The 22,971-nt window shown below is 37.6% G+C and overlaps 1 protein-coding gene and 1 long non-coding RNA gene across 2 annotated transcripts in view; one reads left to right on the forward strand and one right to left on the reverse strand.

The window, feature by feature from the left end:
* Positions 1–22,971, reverse strand: part of psme4b (proteasome activator subunit 4b) — a 95,164-nt gene that overhangs the window by 20,518 nt on the left and 51,675 nt on the right. Inside the window, exons 20-41 of the mRNA XM_030121768.1 lie at positions 22,764–22,921; positions 19,267–19,362; positions 19,091–19,146; positions 18,906–18,962; positions 18,754–18,809; positions 17,563–17,661; positions 17,403–17,465; positions 17,148–17,243; positions 16,871–17,002; positions 12,196–12,405; positions 11,437–11,573; positions 11,226–11,279; positions 9,344–9,473; positions 9,188–9,269; positions 7,528–7,681; positions 7,080–7,146; positions 4,548–4,673; positions 4,153–4,305; positions 3,944–4,048; positions 1,703–1,794; positions 1,371–1,502; positions 483–685 (exon numbers count right to left, since the gene is read on the reverse strand). Of these exons, the coding sequence (XP_029977628.1) occupies positions 483–685; positions 1,371–1,502; positions 1,703–1,794; positions 3,944–4,048; positions 4,153–4,305; positions 4,548–4,673; positions 7,080–7,146; positions 7,528–7,681; positions 9,188–9,269; positions 9,344–9,473; positions 11,226–11,279; positions 11,437–11,573; positions 12,196–12,405; positions 16,871–17,002; positions 17,148–17,243; positions 17,403–17,465; positions 17,563–17,661; positions 18,754–18,809; positions 18,906–18,962; positions 19,091–19,146; positions 19,267–19,362; positions 22,764–22,921 (2,458 nt within the window). The remainder of the gene's footprint in view (positions 1–482; positions 686–1,370; positions 1,503–1,702; positions 1,795–3,943; positions 4,049–4,152; positions 4,306–4,547; positions 4,674–7,079; positions 7,147–7,527; positions 7,682–9,187; positions 9,270–9,343; positions 9,474–11,225; positions 11,280–11,436; positions 11,574–12,195; positions 12,406–16,870; positions 17,003–17,147; positions 17,244–17,402; positions 17,466–17,562; positions 17,662–18,753; positions 18,810–18,905; positions 18,963–19,090; positions 19,147–19,266; positions 19,363–22,763; positions 22,922–22,971) is intronic.
* On the forward strand, positions 1,106–14,334 carry LOC115410229 (uncharacterized). Its single transcript, XR_003934074.1, has 3 exons — positions 1,106–1,232; positions 9,634–9,640; positions 14,323–14,334. It is a non-coding gene; the product is annotated as an uncharacterized LOC115410229 (long non-coding RNA).

Here is a 22,971-nt window from a genome sequence, read left to right on the forward strand (position 1 = left end):
GCTCTGCCCAAGGGATTAATAAAGTTCTATCTAAAGGTTTTCATCGAGGTTCAGATATGGACATTTGAGTGGTCTCTTAAATATTTTTCCCAAACTGTAAAAATAAATGGAAAATAAAAGCCTACGTATAGAATTTTCCTGGTCACACAACACTGATTATATTAGAAATACCTATAGAGCTACATAAAATGGTATGTGACTTAAATGCTAATATTGTACATAACCTAGGATGCATTTTACACTCCAGACTTTCTCTATGAAAACATTAAGACATATCCTTGAAGGTCCATTTCATGTACAAATCTCAACCTTTTACAGCAGACTTAAATGATGAAATCAATAAGGATTACAGCCTTCAGTTATTTCTTCGGTCTGACTTCTATGTGTGCGTCAAACTGTCCGGATCTCTTCTATTTTTCATTCCCTCTTACAGCTGCTGTCTATCTAAACCACAGTTAACATGACTGCATCCACATTCTGACCCGTCTTGAGGAGTTTGACAGCCTGGGTGCGCTCGTCCGTCTCCCGGGTGTTCTCCTCGTGGACGTGGTTGTGGATCTCGGGCTCCGATGTGAGGGGCTTGAGCCTCTCCAGGACCCGGGTGACGAACTCTGCCACGTGGGGGGAGGAGGTGGGCTGGGTGTGGGGCAGAGCCACGTCTATCATGAAGATATAGGTCAGGACACTGGAGAGCAAAAGGGGAGGAGATGAAGGAGGAAGGAACAAAGAAAGAAATGTGGAAAGGAAGAAGCAGTTGAGGGTGAGATAAATAGAGGATTAGCATTTAACCCATAAAGACCCAACAGCAAATGGCAACTAAAACCATCTACTGATGGAAAATGTTTCATAACTTCAGATTCACTAATCCTATCAATATATGTAAATAATTGGTGTAAAATACAGTTTGTCGTCTTTTCATGGTCATCAGATATGACCCATTTGGACATTCAGAGGCTCTGTAGTGAACATGGAAACACCGTCGTCTTCTACAACATTGATTCACCAGTAAAACCCATGGAGTTGGATCAGTGACAGTGGATGGACACACTTGTCTTATCTTTGAAAAAGTGACTTTTCCTTCAGTTTTCTCTGTTTCCCATATCTTAACCCTCAGCTTCAGTCTGAGCTTTAATGAACATCTGCATGATCAGTCTATTAAATACAAGGAAATATGATTTTCACTGAAAAAATGCAAAATACAGAGGATAACATTGTAGTCAATGGTGATAAAAGTACAATTCATTTAAGAACTGCAACAAAAGTAGAACTGGGTCTTTAAGAAACCAAACAGTGCACTCAAACTAATTAGATTAACCTATGTAGACCTGATTATATAAGTCAAAAGAGATAACAGTGGGTTAATTTGGTACCTGCCAATGCGCTCCCTGACATTCTTATACACCTGGGTGAGTTTGGGCTCCAGGTAAGCCAGCAGCCGGTGCAGAAGTTCAGAAACCCTCCACTGCTGCTGGGTCAGACCACCCTGGAGCACATAGAGGAGGCTGAGAAGACACAAAGACAAGGGTGGGATGGACGGATAGAACAGAGGGGGGGATGTTGTGTTACTGCGGCACGTCAGCTCGGGTTTCTACTGCAGCTCTGAAATCAGAAACCTCAGGAATACTGTAGATGACACAAACACATACTAGTATATGTGTGTGGATATTCATGGTAGCGCACACACTCGGTCACAGATGTATACCTCGCATCCCTGAATGAGCCTCCTTCTCCGCTGAGGGGGCTCTCCATCAGCAGCTCCAACAGCCAGTGGAGCTTCCTGGGGTCACGGCCCTCCTGTTGGACAACACAACATACAAAAATATAAGTTTGGTTCCACAGAAAAGTATCGTTTTCTATTTTTTGTTTCAGCTTTGGCCATGAAATGTCAGTTGTGTTCACCTGAAATCCCTATACATTCAGTATACTTTTGTGTAAGAACATATATTTCTTGCATGAATGCACATCACTTCCCACTTGGTGGTACATAACCTTGGTATCTTGATAATTCTATAGCATTTGTGTAATACCACTGTTGGAGCCAGAATAAATGTGAGAAAAACTAGAATTCACCTCCTAAGACCCAGCTATGGGTTTTCTGTCCATGTTTGTGGACAAGAGTTTCACAGCTTTACACAAAAAAGAAAAAAAGAACTGTCAACTGCAATGGACATTCCATAAAAAAGCATCTAAAAAACCTGTGATGTTTCCAATATGGGCAATTATTTAATTAAAAAAAGCCAAAACTTGTAAAACTTGTAGTTTCCTGGGTCTCAGGAGGCTAAAGCTGCCAGGGGGATAATCGAGTGCCTCTGTACACGCCGCAGGGTTGGGAGGTGTGAGAGGGTAGTACTATAGATATGTAGATGTGTTGAGGTGGGGTCTGGACTGAAGCAAAAAATGGGGGAATATCGTATAAAGTACAATGGAATTTTATTTTACTTCCTGCATCATGGTGAATCATTGAAAATTGTACCATTGTCATGGAAATTCACAGCTGTGTAAGTGGTCAGGCTGGGTCTTCAACATGCAAAATTTGGGGTAGATTGGATGAAGTACATGGAAACTGTAACTACTTCCTGTTTCGTGGCAAAGGCTCAAAAATTGCTGTGTTTCCAAGGCAACAGCATCAATATTCACATGTGGAGATGCTCTCACATTGGACTTTTTATTTAATTTTTGACATTTCATGGACAGATTCAGATAAATACATTTGCATTTGAATAATTTTGCAGCATTTCTATAAAGGATCTATATGCACTATTTCTATTTTCAAATGTTTAAAAAAAGACCTAAAATTATCATTTGTGTTTAGAATAAAGAGCTGTGATGGTCTGCCAAAGATGCCACAGTATTGGACTGTAGAGGCATGAACTGAGTTTATTTCCAGTGATGGGCCAGGGGATTTATGTGACCACTAGAGGGAGTAGTGAGTCACTCTGCTGGTCTCGCATGGTGAGGAAAACAAACATCTTGACCAAAACATCAGAAGTGACCAGATGGGATGAGAACCACAAAGAAACAACAAATAGACTCAAAGAAAAGAAATGATAAAAATAGAAGCCATTGTTTTCTTCACTGGACTCAGCTGTAAATTAAAAGAACAAAGTTTGATCCTGAAATGGCAGCATTTCCTCTACACAGGTGTTTGATTCTCAGGTTTATAAGGTATGAAGCTATTATAGGATGTTATTATCTTTGCTAAGTTTCCGTTTGTTGATCCACGGTGCAGACTAAACTGTGACAGATTCCAAACACATCTTTAGTTCGCTATTGACAACACAAACCGAACAGAAAACAGAGGTGATTCGTTTTACTGTGGCTGTTTTCAGTCTAAAAACAGAGCTAAGCTAACAGAGCTATAATGTAAACTATCAGCTGATGTGAACATTAAAAGACACAATGTTATGTTGAACGACTGTTAAAATAAGCATCTATGAGTTTTAGCTTAAAGAAGAAAACTTGATGATTCCATAATACAGATGTGTGGAAACAATGAGCTTATACTTCATTCAGTAACTGATACGGTCTGTGGATACATAGTGTTTATCCGTTGGTGGTTTTGGTCCTAAGTGTGTTCTGGTACCAGACTTCCCTCTGCTGGTGAAGGTTTGGAATATAAATACTACATAGGACCACTTTGAAAACTATGTGATAATTAGACATAAAGAGGAAAAAGGTGTAGAAGTGTTGCTAATGACAAGATTATTTACTAAACAGTAAATTAAATTTGAATGATTGAGCAAAATGCACCAATATGACAAGGTCCTGCTTCGGTCTGCTCTGTTTCTGTGGAACATTTTCCTTTTTTTTCAATATTTTCTGACATTTTAAGGGTGGATTAAGGTCTTGGGTAACAGCCAGTTGCAGTATTAACAGTGATAACACACAGATACAAGAGACACATGTTGTGTATATGTTGTGTTGTTGCATGTAAACAACTCACGCAGGCAGTGGCGATGCATGTGCCCCAGTCAGTGTAGGTTTCCACTGTGATGTTGGTTAATGCTGTCCTGATCAGGGGGCACAAAAGCTGCCATAGCTTGTCCACCTAGAAGCAGACACACACAAAATAATGAAAGTTTTTATTAATATTGACTTTTCTTATCAAAAAGCCCTGCTGTGTGTATACTGGTGTGTGTGCGGGTCTGGTACCTTGCTAAAACTCCAGAGTTTGCTGCCTCTGATTAGACCTGCTGTAATCTCACACACACAGCGCTGCGAACTCTCGTGGGGGTCGCCGGCGAGCTGCTCGAGGTGAGGCCATAGTAACGGCAGGAACATGTCGCCATAGTTACGAAAAAGCCCCTGTCAATCAAAAACGAAATGGTTTGTTCGGTGCGGTGGAGCCGCTTTTAGACACTTCACAATGAATCTTTTGGCGTTAAGTAAACTGTCAGCTGTCACACGGAGGATCATGAATCACAGCGGTTGATGACAAATCTTAGCTCGGCGGGGTTCAATTCATCCTTGACCATTGGTGGTACGCTGTGTCACTTCTTTGTAAAAAGGTTTGCCAGATCGATCGAGGCTGAGATTTTAAATTGCACCTTGAAGAGACAGAAGCGTCGGGGGTTGAAGCTGTCTTTCCCTTTCCGCTCCTCCAGAGAGAGAAACTCTATAAGCTGGTCAATAAACTCTGGGTCGGAGAAATACTCAAAAATGATCTTTTCACCCTGTGTGACACAAAAAAGAAACAACAATTACAATAGTGACAAAAGCCATCACTCACTACATCTACATGCACATCAAATTACATGGCATACTCTGAACTTGAAGGAAAAATATTGGATAGTCTGAATCAAGCCTTTTCTCAACTGAAATCTTAAGAAAAAGACATAATTTAATAATCAAGCCATCCTTCTGCAGCTTTCTCCTCTCAGTCCAAATGAAAACACTTGATAAACCTGACGTTATTTCACTGTCAGCTTCTGTATTGAGCCACAGAGTCTAGTAGTTCTAGTAGTAAAATATCCTGAGACCCAGGAAAGTAAAAGTTTTGAAATTTTTACACTAATCATTTTCACTGGAAACAGGAAAATGTAATTTTTTTTAAAGCTATGAAACTCTTGTCCCCTACAGAGGATAAAAATGAATTGTTGGGTCTCAAGAGGAAATGACTGAGTATGACCAGTGATTTGCACATACACCTGTCTGAAAATACCTGTGAGCAGAAAAAACCTCCTGCTGTACGGTGGATTTTCTACAGTAAAAAATATAGCTAAGATAAGGCGCAGGATTACAGTTTCGGGTCACTTGAATTACAAAATGGTAGAAGGAAATTGTGGAGGTTTTCCTTACTGATAGCTCGTCAGCTGTTAGTGTTATAACATGCTGAGTACATGTAATAAGTTTTGGCTTCAGTCTACACCTTCTCTGTTAATTTTCAGGGTTTTTTTTGTTTCTTTTGGTCTTTAGAAGCCAAACACCTTTTCAGTATAATGTTAATAGATGCTTCCACGTCATTAAAATTCCTTTAAATGTGTCCAATGAAACCAGATCCATAAATTAATATAATTTCATTATTGATTCTAAACATAGAGAACATTAGACTGAATCACAATTGGTTCCTTACAGAGCTGAAGTCCCGCCCCTTCCAGCTGTTGCAATGGGACCTTATTTGTAAGAAATTGTAGTATCAGTGGTGAGAGACGAATATTTTTTTTATCCCCTTTGAATTATTTCATCATTTACATATACTGTATGATGTTTGTCACTTTAAAAGATAATTTTGCGAAGCCTTTGAGATCTGATTTTGCTGAGATGAATGCATGAATATGAACCCTAAATCATCTGAAGGAAATATGTTTTTGTGTTTTTGTTTATCTTTATTTATGCAGTGATTCTTTACTTTGAGATCTTGTATGACAGGACCATAATGAGCTGCTGTAAATGTTTTTGTTTTGTTTTGCTTTTTACAACCACTCTCTGGATGTGCAAAGTTTGTGTTTTTGTTTGTTTTTTCAATGTATGAAAAGAAAAATTTTCTTCCAATAAAAAGAGAATAAAAAAAATAAATAAAAAAAATAAAAAAATAAAAGATAATTTTGCATTCCAAGAAAGTATCAGTTTAGAATTATATGAGACTGTGAATAAATGTAATTATAAAGATGATACACCTGAAAGTCATGGTTGTGACATCATCGTAAATGTCTGATTTTCATCTCTAATACTTTTTCACTTCGCGCTTGAAGATTCAGGTAAAATGGGATAAGATGGCAGCCATTTTGGTGTTGGTGACGTGTATCGTATATGATAATAGATGCAGTCCACTAAAATGTTTCACACTAAACTAGATGCTTCTTTACTACCTTTACAAACCACAGCTTTCTTGACTCGTATTATCTTTCAAATTGACAATCATCATATGTGTAAATGCCGGCATTTCTTGAAGGATCAGGAAGTTATTTGTCTCTCCATCTCCTTGTCATTGTTCATACTGTATTTTTCCTGAGGTTATGTCCCATGGTGCACAGCATAAGGGGTGGGGCTTCAAAAGGAACTGAAGGTAATTTCTGCATTTTATCAAGAAAACAATGAACAAATTTGCACCTTTTCAAGTAATTTCCAATGACTACCACGTCATTGGCAGTTACCATCTCCTCTGGTCATGTATTAGGTATTTCACATATGTTACAATGTTCTGAGACTATTCCTGAGATTTTTTTCCTACATTTTAAACCATTAACCTATTAGTGTGGACATAGCTCTGGATGAGGTTTATTAGAGCTGCCTCATTTTTCCAGTCAGCTGAAGCAGACACAAACACTGTCTAGATGCCCAAGACTTTGGATCTGTGCAAATATTATACCATCAACCTTTTTCAGGAGGGTATTTCACCTAAATAAGGAGGTTGTGTTTGCACGGTCAAACATTTGCCACCAGTAGAAAATCTTTTAAATCAAAGTATGTGAACAGGCATGAAAATAGGAATATTACTGGAATATTTCTCTTCATTCTTGTGCCCAGCTTATAGGGAATATGTTGGGTTTTGAGGAAAAAGAACAAAAAGCAGATTTTTGGTGACTGTAAATGTCAGTAACTTTGCGATTCTGGATGTGCTACAGTAAAAAAACACACACCTCACTCATCTCCTCGTACGGCAGGTCATCTTTTGGTTTCTCAGAAGCTGCATAGATCATCATTTCTCTGAAAAGGAGCAGGAGACAAAGAAGAGGCTGTTGTGATTTATAGATAACAACACACATACTGTCTTCAAATAAGTAGCAAGGATAAATGAATGATTAAAAAGTCAGTTAGTCAGCAAGCCATCCGCATACCAAGACAGCAAGCCAGCCCTCCTGCTATACATCAATTCTTTTATTTAGGGCAGACAGTAAGTCGTTCAGTCAGCCTTATCTAGGCCAGGCCGTAGCAGGAAGTCGCCTCACTGCCCTGTCAGTTATCCAGTCGACCAGATCAGTCATCATGTACCCAGTCAAACACAAAGTTAGGTCAATCATCTACAAAGCTCAGTCCAACCTCCCCGTCACTAAAGCGTGCAGATAAACCCCCGGCCCCCCTCCTCACCTGGGCCATGAGTAGTACCCCCAGTGGGTCTTCTCCACAAATTGCTGACCCTCCCACTGCTCCTGACACATAGGCAGATTCTTACTGTCGTACTGAAGCCAGCGATTGGCCTCGCGGTCACCAACGCACACGCCCTCCATATCCTCTACACCACCTGCCGACACACAAACGCATTATTAACAAAGATATAAAATACAAACACAATGACAAAAATAGAAAACACACTGAAATGAGATGACAATTTACAATCCACAAGGCAATGAAAACTGACCAAAATCCTAAACTAAATCTAAAAACATACATCTAATCTAAAGTAAAACCTCAAATAGCGCCCAGGAAGAATGCTAACTAGCATTAGCTTATTCATACATAACTGGTAATTGCTAGCAAACAAAGAAAATTTAATTTAAAAAAAAAAATTCACGTTAACTTCACATTAGGTGGTTTTGTATCATTTCAGGCTGAATAAACACTGTTAATCATATAAAAGAGAAAAAAAGAGCAGTAAGGCCTGTTTCAGACATGTTTTCATCGTTTTCTACAAACTGTGCTAACTTAGCTAATGTTAGCTAGTGTTAGCTGATGTTAGCATTTGGTGTCAGACCTTAGAGCGACTGAAGGAGTTTTTATTGACATTGATAGATTTTACTGATATTTTTCCTGATATTCCAAATTATGAAAGTAGCTCTAAATAAATATCACAGTCCTTTCTGTCAGTGTTTCTAAAGTTAATCTAAAAACATACATCTAATTTAAAGTCAAACCTCAAATAACTCATCATTCAAGTGGGACCCAATAGACACATATAGTAAATGCAAGTCAATGTAAGTCTGCAGACACAAGATTTCAGATTAAACATAATACAAAGCCCCAAATGTTGACTTAGTTCTTCTAAAAACTCATTTGTGTAGTTTTCATCAGCCCTCTTTCTACAAAGCAGATTTTGTGCAATAGTACAGTAAATCCTATTCAACATGGAGCCGTATTTCTTTTGTTCAGCAGAATCATGAACTTTTTACAAGTGCTTTCCATGTCTGTTTCATAAGAATGAAATGTGAGTAAATGTGAATAAAACTTAAATAAATGACCACAGCTCTAAACATGAGTCCTTTTACCTTTTGGAACTAGAATGTCATGTTGCGCTATTATATATTTATGTGTAAATTTGTCATAATTAGCACATGAATTCTTGAGTTACAACCTTACTCTTGGTTTTCAGTGGAATTATTTTTAAAGTTTTCCCCTAACTCTGTGGAAGAGTTAGATGAGTGGTTGAGGTTGTTCCCACAAGAAAAAAATAGATTTCACAGAATCTTAGCCATTATTATTACCATATCTGTGCAAAAATGTGCAAAGAGCAGAGCAGTTTATATATAGAGAACAAACAAAACTTCCACTGAGGACCAAATTATAACTGCTAGATCTGGGAAATGTTTCTTTAGTTGTCATGTTCTCCATATGGATGGGCCTTTATTTGGCTTAGAATAGTTTGGAGCCTGCACTAAAACCTTGCAAAGACCAGAAAAAAACTGTGCTAGACCTTTGTAAACCAGAATCTAGCCAGCGTGTCCTTGAGGAAGTGTTAAACAGGATGGAAAATATATAACACCTAAAACCTAAAAGTGAAATACCCAAGATTGTTGAGTGTAGATGTACTCACTGATCTCTGACGGTTTCACAGCTATTTTCTTTCTTGGTCTTTTCAGCTGTTTCAGGATCCCGGCCACGGCTGATATTGCCACCTGTGATACACCAGAGATATGAGTCAGAATAAGGACTGTCTGAGGGTTCAGGCTGTCCAATTTCGCTCTCAGACCTTGCGTATGCTGATGGAGTCATGGATGAGACTCTGAGTGAAGTAGAGGACGGCATCAGAAGGCAGCGGGTGGTCGTCTCTGAGCAGGAGGGACAGCAGGTCTGTGGCCATGTGCTCAAACTTCCAGGGCCTGAAATAAAATCACTTGCACTTCAATGTTTTCTATGAGTCACAGTTAACTTGTCTTTGCCTGAGGAAGGTGTTGTAGCTTCCACCTGCCTATTCGAGGAATGGATGCTGTTGAAATAGTACAAAGTCCTCTTCCACCACCAAAACAGTAAATTATACAGCACTTAAGTATGCAAAAAACCATCTGAATCCCCAAGAATGACCATTTAGGATTTTCATGTTGCTACTGAAACATGCATCCCTCCCCCTCATTGCAGAGTGGTGAGTAGTTTCATTTTGGCAATTTTAGGTAATTTTAAGCCAATCTCACAGATGCCACTGAGCACATGGATAACTATCACACTTCTGAACACTTTTACTCACAAAAAAACCTACATTTTCTGCAATAACTATCAAAAAGTTTTGCTTTTATTCTAGAAAAATGTTTGGTTCGAGTCATCCACTGACTGAAATGATCTATAAACAAGGATTTTATATGTATTACATTTTCTATTGCAAATATTTCTTTTGGTTTCAGTAGATAATAGAAGAATGTATGTAAACATATAAGATTTGCAGAAGTTACTGATGCTACACTGTTGTCAAGATTTGGTAGTTAGCATGTCAGAGTATGACATTTATAGTGTCATCAGAGATATTCCATTGGAAGCAAATGGAAATTTCTGGGATAACAAGTTCTGGAATAGCAGAGAGTGGTTCATAGAAAGCATTAGAGACACTACCTTCACAATATAAGTTAATTTGATAGAAGAAAAAAAAAAAAAGGACGAATACTAACTAGCATTAGCCTGTTTGTGCACAGTTGCTAGCAAACAAAGAAAATTGTTTTTTTGTTTTAATTCATGTTAACTTTTAATTAGGAGGTTGAACAAGTACTGTTAATCACATGAATGAAAAAAACAGCAGTAAGGCTGGATTCAGACATGTTTTCATTGTTTTCTATTAACTGTGTTGTAACTTAGCAAATGTTAGCTAGCGTTAGCTAATGGTAGCTAATGTTAGCAGTTGGTATCTGACCTTAGAGCAACTGAGGGAGTTTTTATTGATCTTGATATCCACATTATGAAAGTAGCTCTAAATAAATATCACAGTCCTTTCAATCTATTTGTCTACAATATTTCAAAAGCATTATTATGGATGTGTGACATTATTTACTTGAGGACATCTGATCTGTGTCTGACTGATTATTTAGTTTCATTTGTAATAAAAACAACTTCTCAGACACTGTAAAAATAAAATACTCAGTCTACCCACAGATTAATATACAGCAACTGAGGGAGCTTTTTATTAACATTGATAGTTTTTATTTATATCTATATATGGGCAGATTATGAAAGTTTAAATGTCACAGACCTTTCTGTCTATGTTTCTACAATATTTCAAAACTATTATTACAGATATTCGACTTTATTTCCTTGAGGATATCTGATTTAGACGTGTCACATGTTAAAAAAAATAATTTAAAAAAAAAAATGGAAAAATTGCGTCGAAGTTCTCATACATACTAAAACTAAAATATACATTTTATAAGAATCTACACTGCGGAAAATGTTTTTAAAAATATCCATTTTTGCTACCTAAAATGCTGTAGTAATGTGGGCAATGGGCTCAAACATAGTAAAAAATATCCATCTTGTAAAATATCCACATTAGTGTGGATTGAACATTAGTCTACCTCATTAGATTATAACCTGGCTGTTGCTCTGTTTGAATTTCTAAAGCTCATAAATACACAGCTGGAGAGAAAACTCACAGGTCTCTGTCTTCAAGGCAGTCCAAAAGGTCGTTGACAAGCTTTTCATATTTCCTAGGCAACAGAAAAGTTAATTAGTGCTGTTTCTTGTACTTTTGGTACTGATAACAAGGTTTCAGACCTGGCCATCTGTGACCCTCACAAAAAATATATGTGAGTGACTTGTGAATTAATGAATATAAGACTGTTCTAATCCAGTGTATGCACCTACCTGGAGGCGACCACATTTCTGATCCGCTGACGCTGAAGCCCCTCCTTCAGCTCCTCTACGGTGGGCGGCTCTAGAGAAGGTGCAGGTTCTGTGGATTGTATGATTTGATCGGCTATCTCTACACACTTCTCAGACACCTACAGGTGGACAGAGACACAACAGACACATTATGAATGTTACGTTGGTGGTTATACAGCATCTCCACAAAGTCTCTTTCCAATTTAAAAAATGTATTACAAAAGCAGTTGACGAGATATGTTGATCAGATTTGTTCTATGTACTCAGTGGTCATCAAAGTTTTTAATCACATTGCATTTGTGTATTTTAGGTACCCTGTTGATGAAATAGGCTCTGTTAAATAAACCCCTAAAAAATGGCTAATCCTCAAGGAAAAGCACAACATGTATTGTGGTTTAGCGAAACAAAATCAGGGTTATGCAAAAAGATATCGTGTATGGAACAAAGATAAGGAACATCGACAACCTGAAGCAGAAGATCACTGATGCCACCAACACCATTAATGAGCTATGATACAGCCAACATGGCAACAAATCCAGTACCGTCTAGATGTGCTTCATGCAACTAATGGTGCCCATGTATGTAGAGGTGTACTAAATGAAAAAAAACTTCAAAATCTACTTTTCATTTTGTAATAACTTCCACAGATTTGTCTATTAATTTGCTTTAATAAATGTGTTAAATTGTAAGACACTTAATCGACAGCCTGTATTGTTGTGTTTCAGTTGCCGTGTTGCCTACAGTGAAGTAGATCCCGATGGTGTCGTGCTGTCGGTGGACCCGGTCGGTGATGTCATCCAGCAGAAGACATATGGAGGGCTTCTCTAGGGACATGGAGGGCGACAGACCACATCGGACCAGGGCAGGCCACACCTCCCCCACACAGTCCCAGTCCCTCATACTGGCCAGACAGATCCCACTGTGCATTCCCAGTAGACAGTACAGAGCACCCTGAAAGGAAAAGGAAGAAGAGCACCAGAACACACAGATTATAGAGGACTGAAACACTTAAAGGGGTTCTATGTAGCACTGATGTTCCAAACTCTCACCAGCAGGGGGTGTCATGTACCAGAACCACCAACAAATTAACACTATGTATCCACAGACTGTATCAGTCACTGAATAAAGCATAAATCTTATTGTTTGCACACATCTGTATTATGGTGTCATCAAGCTTTCTTCTTCAAACTAAAACTCAGATGCTTAATTTGACTTAAAATCTTATAATCTTCACATGATGCATCAGCTGATAGTTTACATTATAGCTCTGTTAGCACTGTTTTTAGACAGAAAACAGCCACTGTAAAACCACAAATCACCTCCGTTTTCTGTTTGAATTGTATTGTCAATAGCTGAATTAAAGATCTGTGTGTTGAGTTTTCAGTATGTGAAGTATCAAAGTATTATATAAAGGATGTAAGCAATAGAAATGCATTTAAATTTGGTATTAAATTCACAGTAAACCATTTGATGGAGCCATTTTTAAGCTGATTCACCATCTGGGAATGAGAGCACTGATGGTTTTGAGATTTGAATGTCACAGAAAAACACATTTGTCTTAGATTATATCACTAAAAAATTGACTTTAATACATTTGTGTGCTCTGATGTGGAGTTACTAGTACTTCATGTCAGCTAATTCTCAGTTCCACCTGTATCTTTTGTAAAACATGTTAATATTATTTGCAGTTATTTGCTCTGGTACGCAACCAAACAGGAAAGAAATATCAGCCTAATTGTATGTGTGCACTGTTTTAATCCTGTATCCTAACGCAGCTGCTTCTAATTTAATTCCATGTTGTCTGCAAGGATAATCACTTTACCCTTTAATTTTTACCTGCAATGAGGCTTTTGTATATTAACACACATTAAGATAGTATTAATTCTTTATATTCTATGTAGTTACTCAAGATCCACTTTTATTAAGAGAATTATTTCTGTGGCTATTACACATATAAGTAGGTTTGTGTTGATTTTGTATTCTTCAGGCTCTCTTTTGGAGGTTTAGCTTTTATTGTCATTGTGTGTGCAATGAGATTAGACTAATTTTAGGGTTTACTTTAAGTACCCTGGCGCACAGCAAGGAGGAAAGATTTATTTTAACTCAACTGCCCTGATTCAATGTAACTGTCACTGCATGAGTAAGAATAACCACTTAAAAGAGCAAAAATAATGCCCCCTGGCAGCTGATTGGCTGGAACAGCTACATGAGGATCAGTCCAAGGCCCGTTGTTTTTTTTAGCCCATATATATTGCACGGGTTGCACACAAACACATGTTTTTTTTGCAGCGCCAATTTGCTGAATTCGACAAAAAGTATATTGGATTAGAATCGCTTACTCCGTCTTTAAAGATTCAGCGTGTGAGATTTAGTGGAGCAGTTAAAATCAATTCTGAAGTGAAATCGTACCAAATTTGGCACAACGTTTCCCCAGGGAACACATAGTAAATCTGCCTGAACGACCACTTTAAATTCCATGATCCATACTATATCTTTCAAAATGTAGTATGCAATTCCAAAGAAATCTGCTGAAAACGATTTTTTTTTCTACAGAAAAGCATGTACTGGTTTAGGTTGGGAAGATATTTCAATATAATAGTGCGTCAGTTTTACACATGTGATTTTTGTGTCAGAGTATATGTTTTATTTACCATCTGCATGCTAGTTTACCAATGGAAGTAGCTTTTAATGACCTAAAATCATTAATTGAAAAGTTGAATAATTTTGTTTTCAGACACTTTCCTCTTTTTATTCCTATTTCTACACATCACTAATCACCTTTGACCAGGTCCCAGGTCCCAGGTCCCAGGTCCCAGGTCCCAGGTCCCAGGTCAGGAATAAACCACATTTTCACTATCATTTCGTGAGAAAAGGTAAAAATATTTTATCCAACTTTATCGGCTATAGTGTAATAGCATTTATTTGTAACAATAACAATATCCCGGGTCAAACAATGTAATGGTTTTAATAACATGTTCAACCAGAGATGCAATTGCTGTCGTTCAGGACTGTGTTTTTGCTGAACATTATGTACAAAAATATTCAGTTAAGTACAAATTGCACATTTAAAAGCTATAATTATGCTCAATCTAAAACTGTTTGTTCAAGCTGCTGGACATCTTGTTTATTGAGTTTAATGTGGTATTAAAACCATGATGCTTGCATGATTTTTTTTGCCAAGCTGATTCACTGCACGACAAAGTTGCAAATTATTTGGTTTGTCTGGAAATTGAAGTTCATCTGATGATGTAATGCACTTTAACACCACATATAATGGTGTAGATTTCATTTAAACAGATTCAGCAGTGAAATTCTAAGCATTAAACACATCATTCCCTGCATTCTGGAAAACTCTACTAACAATTTTATCAGTTTATAATGGAAATGTCTTTATTCGTGCTAAGGAAAACACAGATTCGTAAGCCAGATGATGGAATACACAGTGCTTTCAGATATTCACTATCACAATCAAATATTTATTTTCTTGTAGCCAAAAACCCCTAAATATGTAAAAAAAAAAAAAAAAAAAAAAAAAAAAGCAACTACAAAAACCATCTCCACAGGTTATTCTGTACATGTTCTTTCTACACACGTTTAAGAAGATGGATCTGAAAAATCCACAGGTGCAGATCTAACTCGCTCACTTCCCAAAATAACTTTAATTTTAGTGTTTTTGTCTTAATTTTTTCCATTTTATGCGTTCTTTGTCAAACCATGCCACTGTTTGAATTAATACCCATCATAACTTGACAGAATAATAAAAACTTAAGTTTCATATTGCATCAAAAAATCCACTTTCCACATTGACATATTTGATTTTATATTATATTTTATTTATAGGAATTCCTATACCTAGCCAAATAACTTCCAGCTGATGAAACCCAGACTCAAACGTTTCCCAAAGTCAATAAATCACGGTCGCTGCAGCTCATATTGGAAGATTTTCTTCTGTTTTTAACCAGCAACCAGGGTTTTATGGGCAGAAAACTACCTTCAGATTGCCACTGGATTTTATTTCAGATTTTTTTTTTTTTTTTTGCTAGATTTATGTACGCGTTGAATTTTACAGCGTAAAATCTAAGCCTTGTTGTTTACTTCATGCTGTATTTATGTCGTGATTTAATTCCTCTTCTTATGTTGTATGTTGTTTTATCATGTAAAGCACTGTGACAGTAATACTGTTTGGAAAAGTGCAATTTAAATCAAGATTACTTGCCTATTTATTTACTTACAGTAAAACAGTAATGCCAGTGACTCACTTGGTTTTGGCAGTTTTTGACCCAAAATGTCCTCATGTAACACTCTTCTTCTTTTTCCCTCCTGGCTCAACAAAGACTGACTACAAAAATAATAAACTTCTGGATAAAGTTCTGATGCCCGTCATGTAAAGTGCTGAAATGTGTGCTTCTAATTTAACCCTTAAAGACCTGCAACTATTTTTGTGACAACTTCAACATAGATTTTTCTCTACATGTAACCTTTCCTAAGTGATTAATCACCATTTATTATACTGTTATCCTTTGAATTTTGCATTTTTCCGTATTTTCCTGTACTTAATTTTCGGATTATGTAGATGTTCATCAAAGCTCAGAGTAAATTCAAAGGTTATTATATCAAAACTGAAGAAAATTAGACTTTTTCAGCAAAATACATCTGTAACTGAACATAAAATAAGTGTCTCCATCCACTGTCATTTATCAAACTACATGGGTTTTACTGGTGAACCAAAGTTTCAGACGATGACAGTGTTTCCATGGTAACTACGGAGCCTCTGAACGTCCACATGGGTCATATCTGATGACCATCAAAAGATGACAAACTGCATTTTACACCAATTATTTACATGTTTTGATAGGATTAGTGGTTATAAAGTAATAAAACATTTTAGGTCAGGCTCAATAATCTCATCTAGGAGAGTGTTAGATTTTTCAGCTCAAGTATTATTGTCTGGTTTCAGCCACTGCAGGTGTGTGTGTTAATTTTTTTGCGAAACTGGCATTTGTTGAAACTTATGAGGACAACAAACAGCCCTGTTGCACAATGAATGGTTTCTATTCACTGAAACCATACAGGGCTTTTAGTTTGAAAGTGGAAAGGAAGTGTCGCATTAGAAGAATGTATGAAATTAGAAATAAAGACCTGCCACTTATGGGTTTTTTCTTCAAATAAAGGCCTGCTAATGTTAAAGTTTGTAATGTTGCAGCTTTATTTCACCTGTTCATTGGAGGACAAATGTATTTGGTCTAAATATCCCACTGAACTGTAGGAAATCTATCCAAGTATATGTCACACGTCAGCGAATATAACAGGAGAATGTTCTGTTCTGAGCAACTGTAGAAGCAACAATAGGTCAAGTTGAGGGGTCATGAAGTTCACGTCAAAGAGTATCATCGTAACAAAACAAACACGTCTTTACCTTGAACTGCTGCTGTGATACGGTGGTGTTCTGAGGTGAAAGTAACTGGAGGATTCTGGGAATTAAATCTCTGTAGGAGAAGCTGTACGTTCCCAGAGCCATCATCAACACACTCTGCGCTCGGCTGCGAACCTTCAAGGACACAAACATGTCACATTCACAACTTTTTCAATGAAGATAATTACTTCTCTGCGAGCGAGAAGTTAAGACAGTGTCCATTGTCTCAGCATGTTTTTCCTTGTCAAAGGGAAATAATGAAGGAAGTATTGTGCTTTACCTGGCTGTATGTGCTGGTAGACAAAAGCAGCAGGTCACAAAGCATCTCCTGATGAACCACTTTGTATTCACTGCCCTCCACCACCAGCTTCCTCATCTATTACACACACACACAAAAAAAAAAAACGCAACATGAAATGATGAAAGACACACACACGCTTGTACTTAAGAATGAAGAAATACATTCTGTTTTGTATGCAGGTAATGACAGCTCTGTCTTTGTCCCTGCACACGCTGTACGTCCTGATAAACTAACCTCATGCTGGAGCAAAACTCGGTCAATGAGCAGTGCCCGAATGTGCTGCTTTTTCCCATAAAGCTGCGGGAGGAAAGAAGCGACACATTCAAATCACCCTGCGAGTTGGCTTATTGAAACTGACAACAATCAGCCGCCTGGCGCACTTTTCCCAGCTCACCCTGTTTTCCATGGACTTCTTGACGAGAGTGAAGCTTTTCCAGCGTGCGTCAAACTCCTTCTTGTGAGTACCGCGGAAAAACATGAGGTCACTGATGATCTACAGACAGACAGTCAGACAGACAAAGGGCTTGGTGAGGCGTTCAGGGGCCTGCAGAATAACAGCATTTTATAACCGCATTGTACCCCCCACCCACTGACTGAATGACCACCACCCCCAGTCGAATGGATAGTGCAATACTCACCCTACATCAGTGCAATAGCCACAACACATGCACCTTGTTTTCATAATGTCACCTGTATATACCCTATAATACCTGTATATATATATCCTGTATTACCTGTATATATCCTACATTATCTGAATATACCCTATATTACCTACATATATCCTATATTACCTGTACATATCCTATATTACCTGTATACATTCTATATTACATGTATGCATCCTATATTACCTATATATACCCTATGTAATCTGAACATACCCTATATTACCTGTATATATCCTATGTTACCCGTATACATCCTATATTACCTGTATCCTATATTACCTGGATACATCCTATATTACCTGTACATACCCTATATTACATGTATACATCCTACATTACCTATATATACCCTATATTATCTGAACATACCCTATATTACCTGTATATATCCTATGTTACCTGTACATACCCTACATTACCTGTATACATCCTATATTACATGTATACATCCCATATTACCTATATATACCCTGTATTACCTGTATATATCCTATGTTACCTGTATACATCTTATATTACCTGTATCCTATATTACCTGTATACATCCTATATTACCTGAATACATCCTATATAACCTGTATCCTATATTACCCGTATACATCCTATTTTATCTGTATCCTATATTACCTGTATACATCCTATATTACCTGTATATATCCTATATTACCTGTACATTCCGTATATTACCTGTATACATCCTATATTACCTGTATACATCCTATATTACCTGTATCCTATATTACCCGTATACATCCTATATTACCTGTATACATCCTATATTACCTGTATACATACTATATTACCTGTATATATCCTATATTACCTCTATTTTATTCTATTCTATTCTATTCTATTCTATTCTATTCATATATGAATAATAGAAAAGCCAGATGTTCTTGGAAGTTGCCGGGCACCTTAATGATGACGAAAAGTGACTTGGTGTCGTCCTCGGAGTGCTCTAAAATGTGATCTGGGTGGGATAAAGTGGATAACATCGTGCATTAGAAGCACATTCCGAAGAGAATGAGGTGTTAAGATTTGGTGTGCAGTTAAAATCTTCACTCACGTAGCAGCAGTCTCATGGTTTGGCAGATGGACTCTCTGTAGTTCTCCTGTGAATCATCTGGGGGGGAGGAGACATACAGACGTCCCGTATGGACACAGAATACAGGATGAGCAGCCTCATCGCCCACTGAAAACCCTCACATCTACTGTATGTATGTATGTGTGAGTGTGTGTGTGTTTTCTTACCGTACTCAACACCTATATGCAGTTTGATCTCACCCAGATTCACCATGGAGGGCACACTGAAAACAAGCAAAAAAGAAAAAAAAAGTGAAAGGCGGGACGTGATGAGCCTGCGTTAGAGCGTGCATCGTGGTTGTGTGTTTTGTGTGTACGTGTTCTGGTTGTTGTGTCGGACTCACAGGTCAGATACGTGCGGTCCATCCAGAGGCCGGAGCATGGTCCCGGCTCCAAGGAGGCAATGCTGCACGATGGCCAGGCTCTGCAACAGCTCCTCCCTGTGGTGAGGCAACACATTACATATAACATACAACAGTCCTACTGCTTATTGTTATTTACAGTATTACCATTATTGTACTGGAGCTGATGTTGTATTACATATTCCTCCAGACCACTAGGGGGTGCTGGTTTCTACTGTGGTAGTAGTTTAGCTCATAGGTATGTATGTGCATGTGAGGATAAGTGAGATTAATTACTTACAAAAGATCTAAGGGACTTGACTTTTCATATATTATGCTGATAGGAAGCTAAAGGATAGGCCAGTGGTGTTTTGGCTCGTGACCCCATTTTAACATCATAAATTTCTGCCGCCCCAGATATTCAAAACTGAGACATTTTTCTCCTGGAGATGTCTTGGCGGGGTCAGGCGGGTGAAGAAATCTTTCCATTCTCTTTTCGGTCTGGTTTCAACAGTGTCCGGGCAGGTTGAAGCGTAGTAACACATGCGGTTACATGATCAGGTCAATCAAGATATGCCCTCACAGATATTATATCCTGCATTTTATTTGAGCCGGATTTTTATTAGGAAAAATGTGTGGTGTTTTAATTAGAATTAGGGATGCACCGATACCATTTTTTTCCAGACGGAGTACAAGTACAAGTACTTACATTTGAGTACTTGCCAATACCGAGTACCGATATGAGTACTTAATAATCTCATTCCAGTTGTTCGTTCCTTTTGTAAATGTGCTTTATTGTCGTTGTCATTAGTCTGACTGGAAAAAAGTGCTGCTACTGACATTTAATGTGTTGGAATGAGCATTTCTCAATTAATCCACCAGGGGGCGCCGCTCTGAATTAACCATACTGGACAAATACCACGAAGAAGAGTCAAGTTTAATGAGAAAAAGAAGAAGAAAGTCAGTAATAACAAACATGGAGACGACAGAGGCAACACTAATGTGATACTAATGTTGCAGCATTTTCTCTGGTAAGGTTTAAAAGTTTAGCTTCAGCAGGAAGAGAAAAGACAAATGAGTGATAAGTTTCGTTTTCACTTCTGTTGGCGGCGGTCCGCACCGCTCTGGACACCCGCTGGGATTCTCATTCTGTTTATGCATCCGCGAGCACCTGGTAAATGGACGGACAGAACGCTGCGTCCATATCCGTCTGTGTCTGTAACGTTACTTGCAGTCAGCGTTACTTTTATCACCATCATTTATTTTGAAAAATCTCCACACTTTTCACACTCCACACACATTATTCCTCCTCCTCGTACCTGCTGCAGTGAACTGGGAATGTCACACGGTCGTAAGTGGTATTGGAGCATTTGTATCGGATTACTTTTAAGAGTACGAGTACACACACTGAGTATCGGAGCCGATGCCGATAATCGTATCGGTATTGGAGCATCCCTAATTAGAATGAAACATATATTGTATCATTAAAAAATATTTTGTATTAGTAATTTATTTACATTTTTTTTTTTTTTTTATCAATTACTAGAAATTTCAGGCGACCCCATATGAATTCCATGTGACCCCACATGGGGTCCCGACCCCAAGGTTGAAACTGGGATAGACTGTTGTGTGGAGAAGGGGTGGGATTAAATAAATTATACTTCCTCCCACTCCTTTTTGAACGTGCAAATGAAGTCATGTATATGTATATGTATAAGTTTTGTTTTTTTTCCATGACTTCTTACTACCTGTTTTATTTCTAAGGATTAAGTAAGATTACTTTGTCTTGTTGCATATTTGAAATAAATTAAACATAACAAAAAAAAAAAAAAAAGTAAACAAGGAAGAGTAATAATTCTTGGCAGCGAAAGAATGTTGAGATGAGAAATCTGCTCATCTCTAGTCCTTTGAGTGGCAATATGAGTAAAATTCCAAGTTTTATATGATTGTTTGACACTGTAGTAAATAAATTTAATATGCTAATTGATATAGATTAGTAGAGTCTAATCTAAGTTCATATAATGATGTTGTTCAGCTGTGATTAACCCTTTAATGCACTTATAAAAACTATGAATCTGTGCTGCAAAATGCTCATATAAAAAAACTCCATGGGTTTTACTGGTGGATCAATGTTGTAAAAGATGACAGTGTTTCCATGGTAACTATGGAGCCTCTGAACATCCAAATGGGTCAGATCTGATGACCATGAAAGGATGACAAACTGCATTTTACACCAGTTATTTACATGTACTGATAGGATTAGTGGTTCCAAAGTTGTTGAGTGTTTTAGGTCAGTAGATGCTTTTGGTTTCCAGCAGCTGTGTAAGTGTTTATGTGACACTAATGGGGCAACGACATGTATATAATGAGACAATATTGCGGTTTTCACTAATACTATCAGCTAGTGTTCCAGTACAAATGGGTCTCCATTCTTCTGATAGTTGAGAATGTTCTGCACATGTTGGTCCTTATTTTGTTCATTTTTGTTGATTTTGTTCATAATTTTGATCATTTTTGTTCATTTAGTTCATTATTTTGATCATTTTGGTCATTACTTTGCTCCTTTTTGTTCATTTTTCTCATCATTTTCATCATGTTTCTTCATTTAGTTCCTCATTTTGTAAATTTTTGTTCATTGTTTTGCAAATTTTTTATTACTTTTGTTCATTGGCTTGCTCATTTTTGTTCACATTGCCAGCAGCTGCGTGGGTGTTGCACTGAAACTGATGGGGTGACAACATATATTGGTTGCGATTTTCACAATATTATCAGCTAGTGTTCCAGTACAAATGAGTCTTTATTCTACTGGCATTTTGTTCCTTATTTTGTTCATTTTTGTTGATTTTATTCAGAATTTTGATCATTTTGGTCATTACTTTGCTCATCTTTGTTCATTATTCTCAGAATTTTTCTTGATTTAGTTCCTTATTTTATAAATTTTTGTTAATTATTTTGCTAATATTAATTACTTTTGTTCATTGTCTTGTTCATTTGGGTTATTATTTTGCTCATTCACGTTGCCAGCAGCTGTGTAGGTGTTGCGGTGAAACTAATGAGGCAACAACATGTATATAATGAGACAATACTGGTTGCAGTTTTCACAATATTATCAGCTACTATCAGAGCAATAACTTCAAAATCACAAATCTTGGTAGACAAAATGGTAATTATACTAATCATATCACTAAAATTCATTGTCTTTTTTGCTTTACACTCTCCTTTTATATCAAGGTGATATTGTGCAAATGATTTCCAGAATGATGGGACTTAAAAAACCTATAGTAGTTTCTTCTGGAAGCAGCAAAATGCTAATATACACATTATTGTTACATGTTAATTACAGTTTTGTTGCTATTGCCCAACTATGATCATGTTATTCCGGGTGCCACTAATAAATACAGCAAACTTAAAGCTCTCCAAGACTGACGCGGCAAATATTAAACTCCAACAGATTCCGGATGGCGGCCAAAACCGGGCACCTGCGAGAAGTGTCAGCACACCTGCTCATTGGCTGATCTCCAGAGACGTGGTCCTTGATTCGCTGCAGCTCCGGTTGCAGGAGGCTCGACAGCAGCTGGAATACAAAGCTCTCCTCCTCTTTACTCGGCACATGCCAGCATACGCCAAGCGCTGCCACATCTCCATCTCTGCCCCAGTCCTGGAAAAAAAAAAAAAGAAAAGAAAAAAATCAGTCGCCAGCTCCAGTGG

The sequence above is a fragment of the Sphaeramia orbicularis genome, chromosome 19 (genome assembly GCF_902148855.1).
Source record: "Sphaeramia orbicularis chromosome 19, fSphaOr1.1, whole genome shotgun sequence".
NCBI classification, from domain to species: domain Eukaryota; kingdom Metazoa; phylum Chordata; class Actinopteri; order Kurtiformes; family Apogonidae; genus Sphaeramia; species Sphaeramia orbicularis.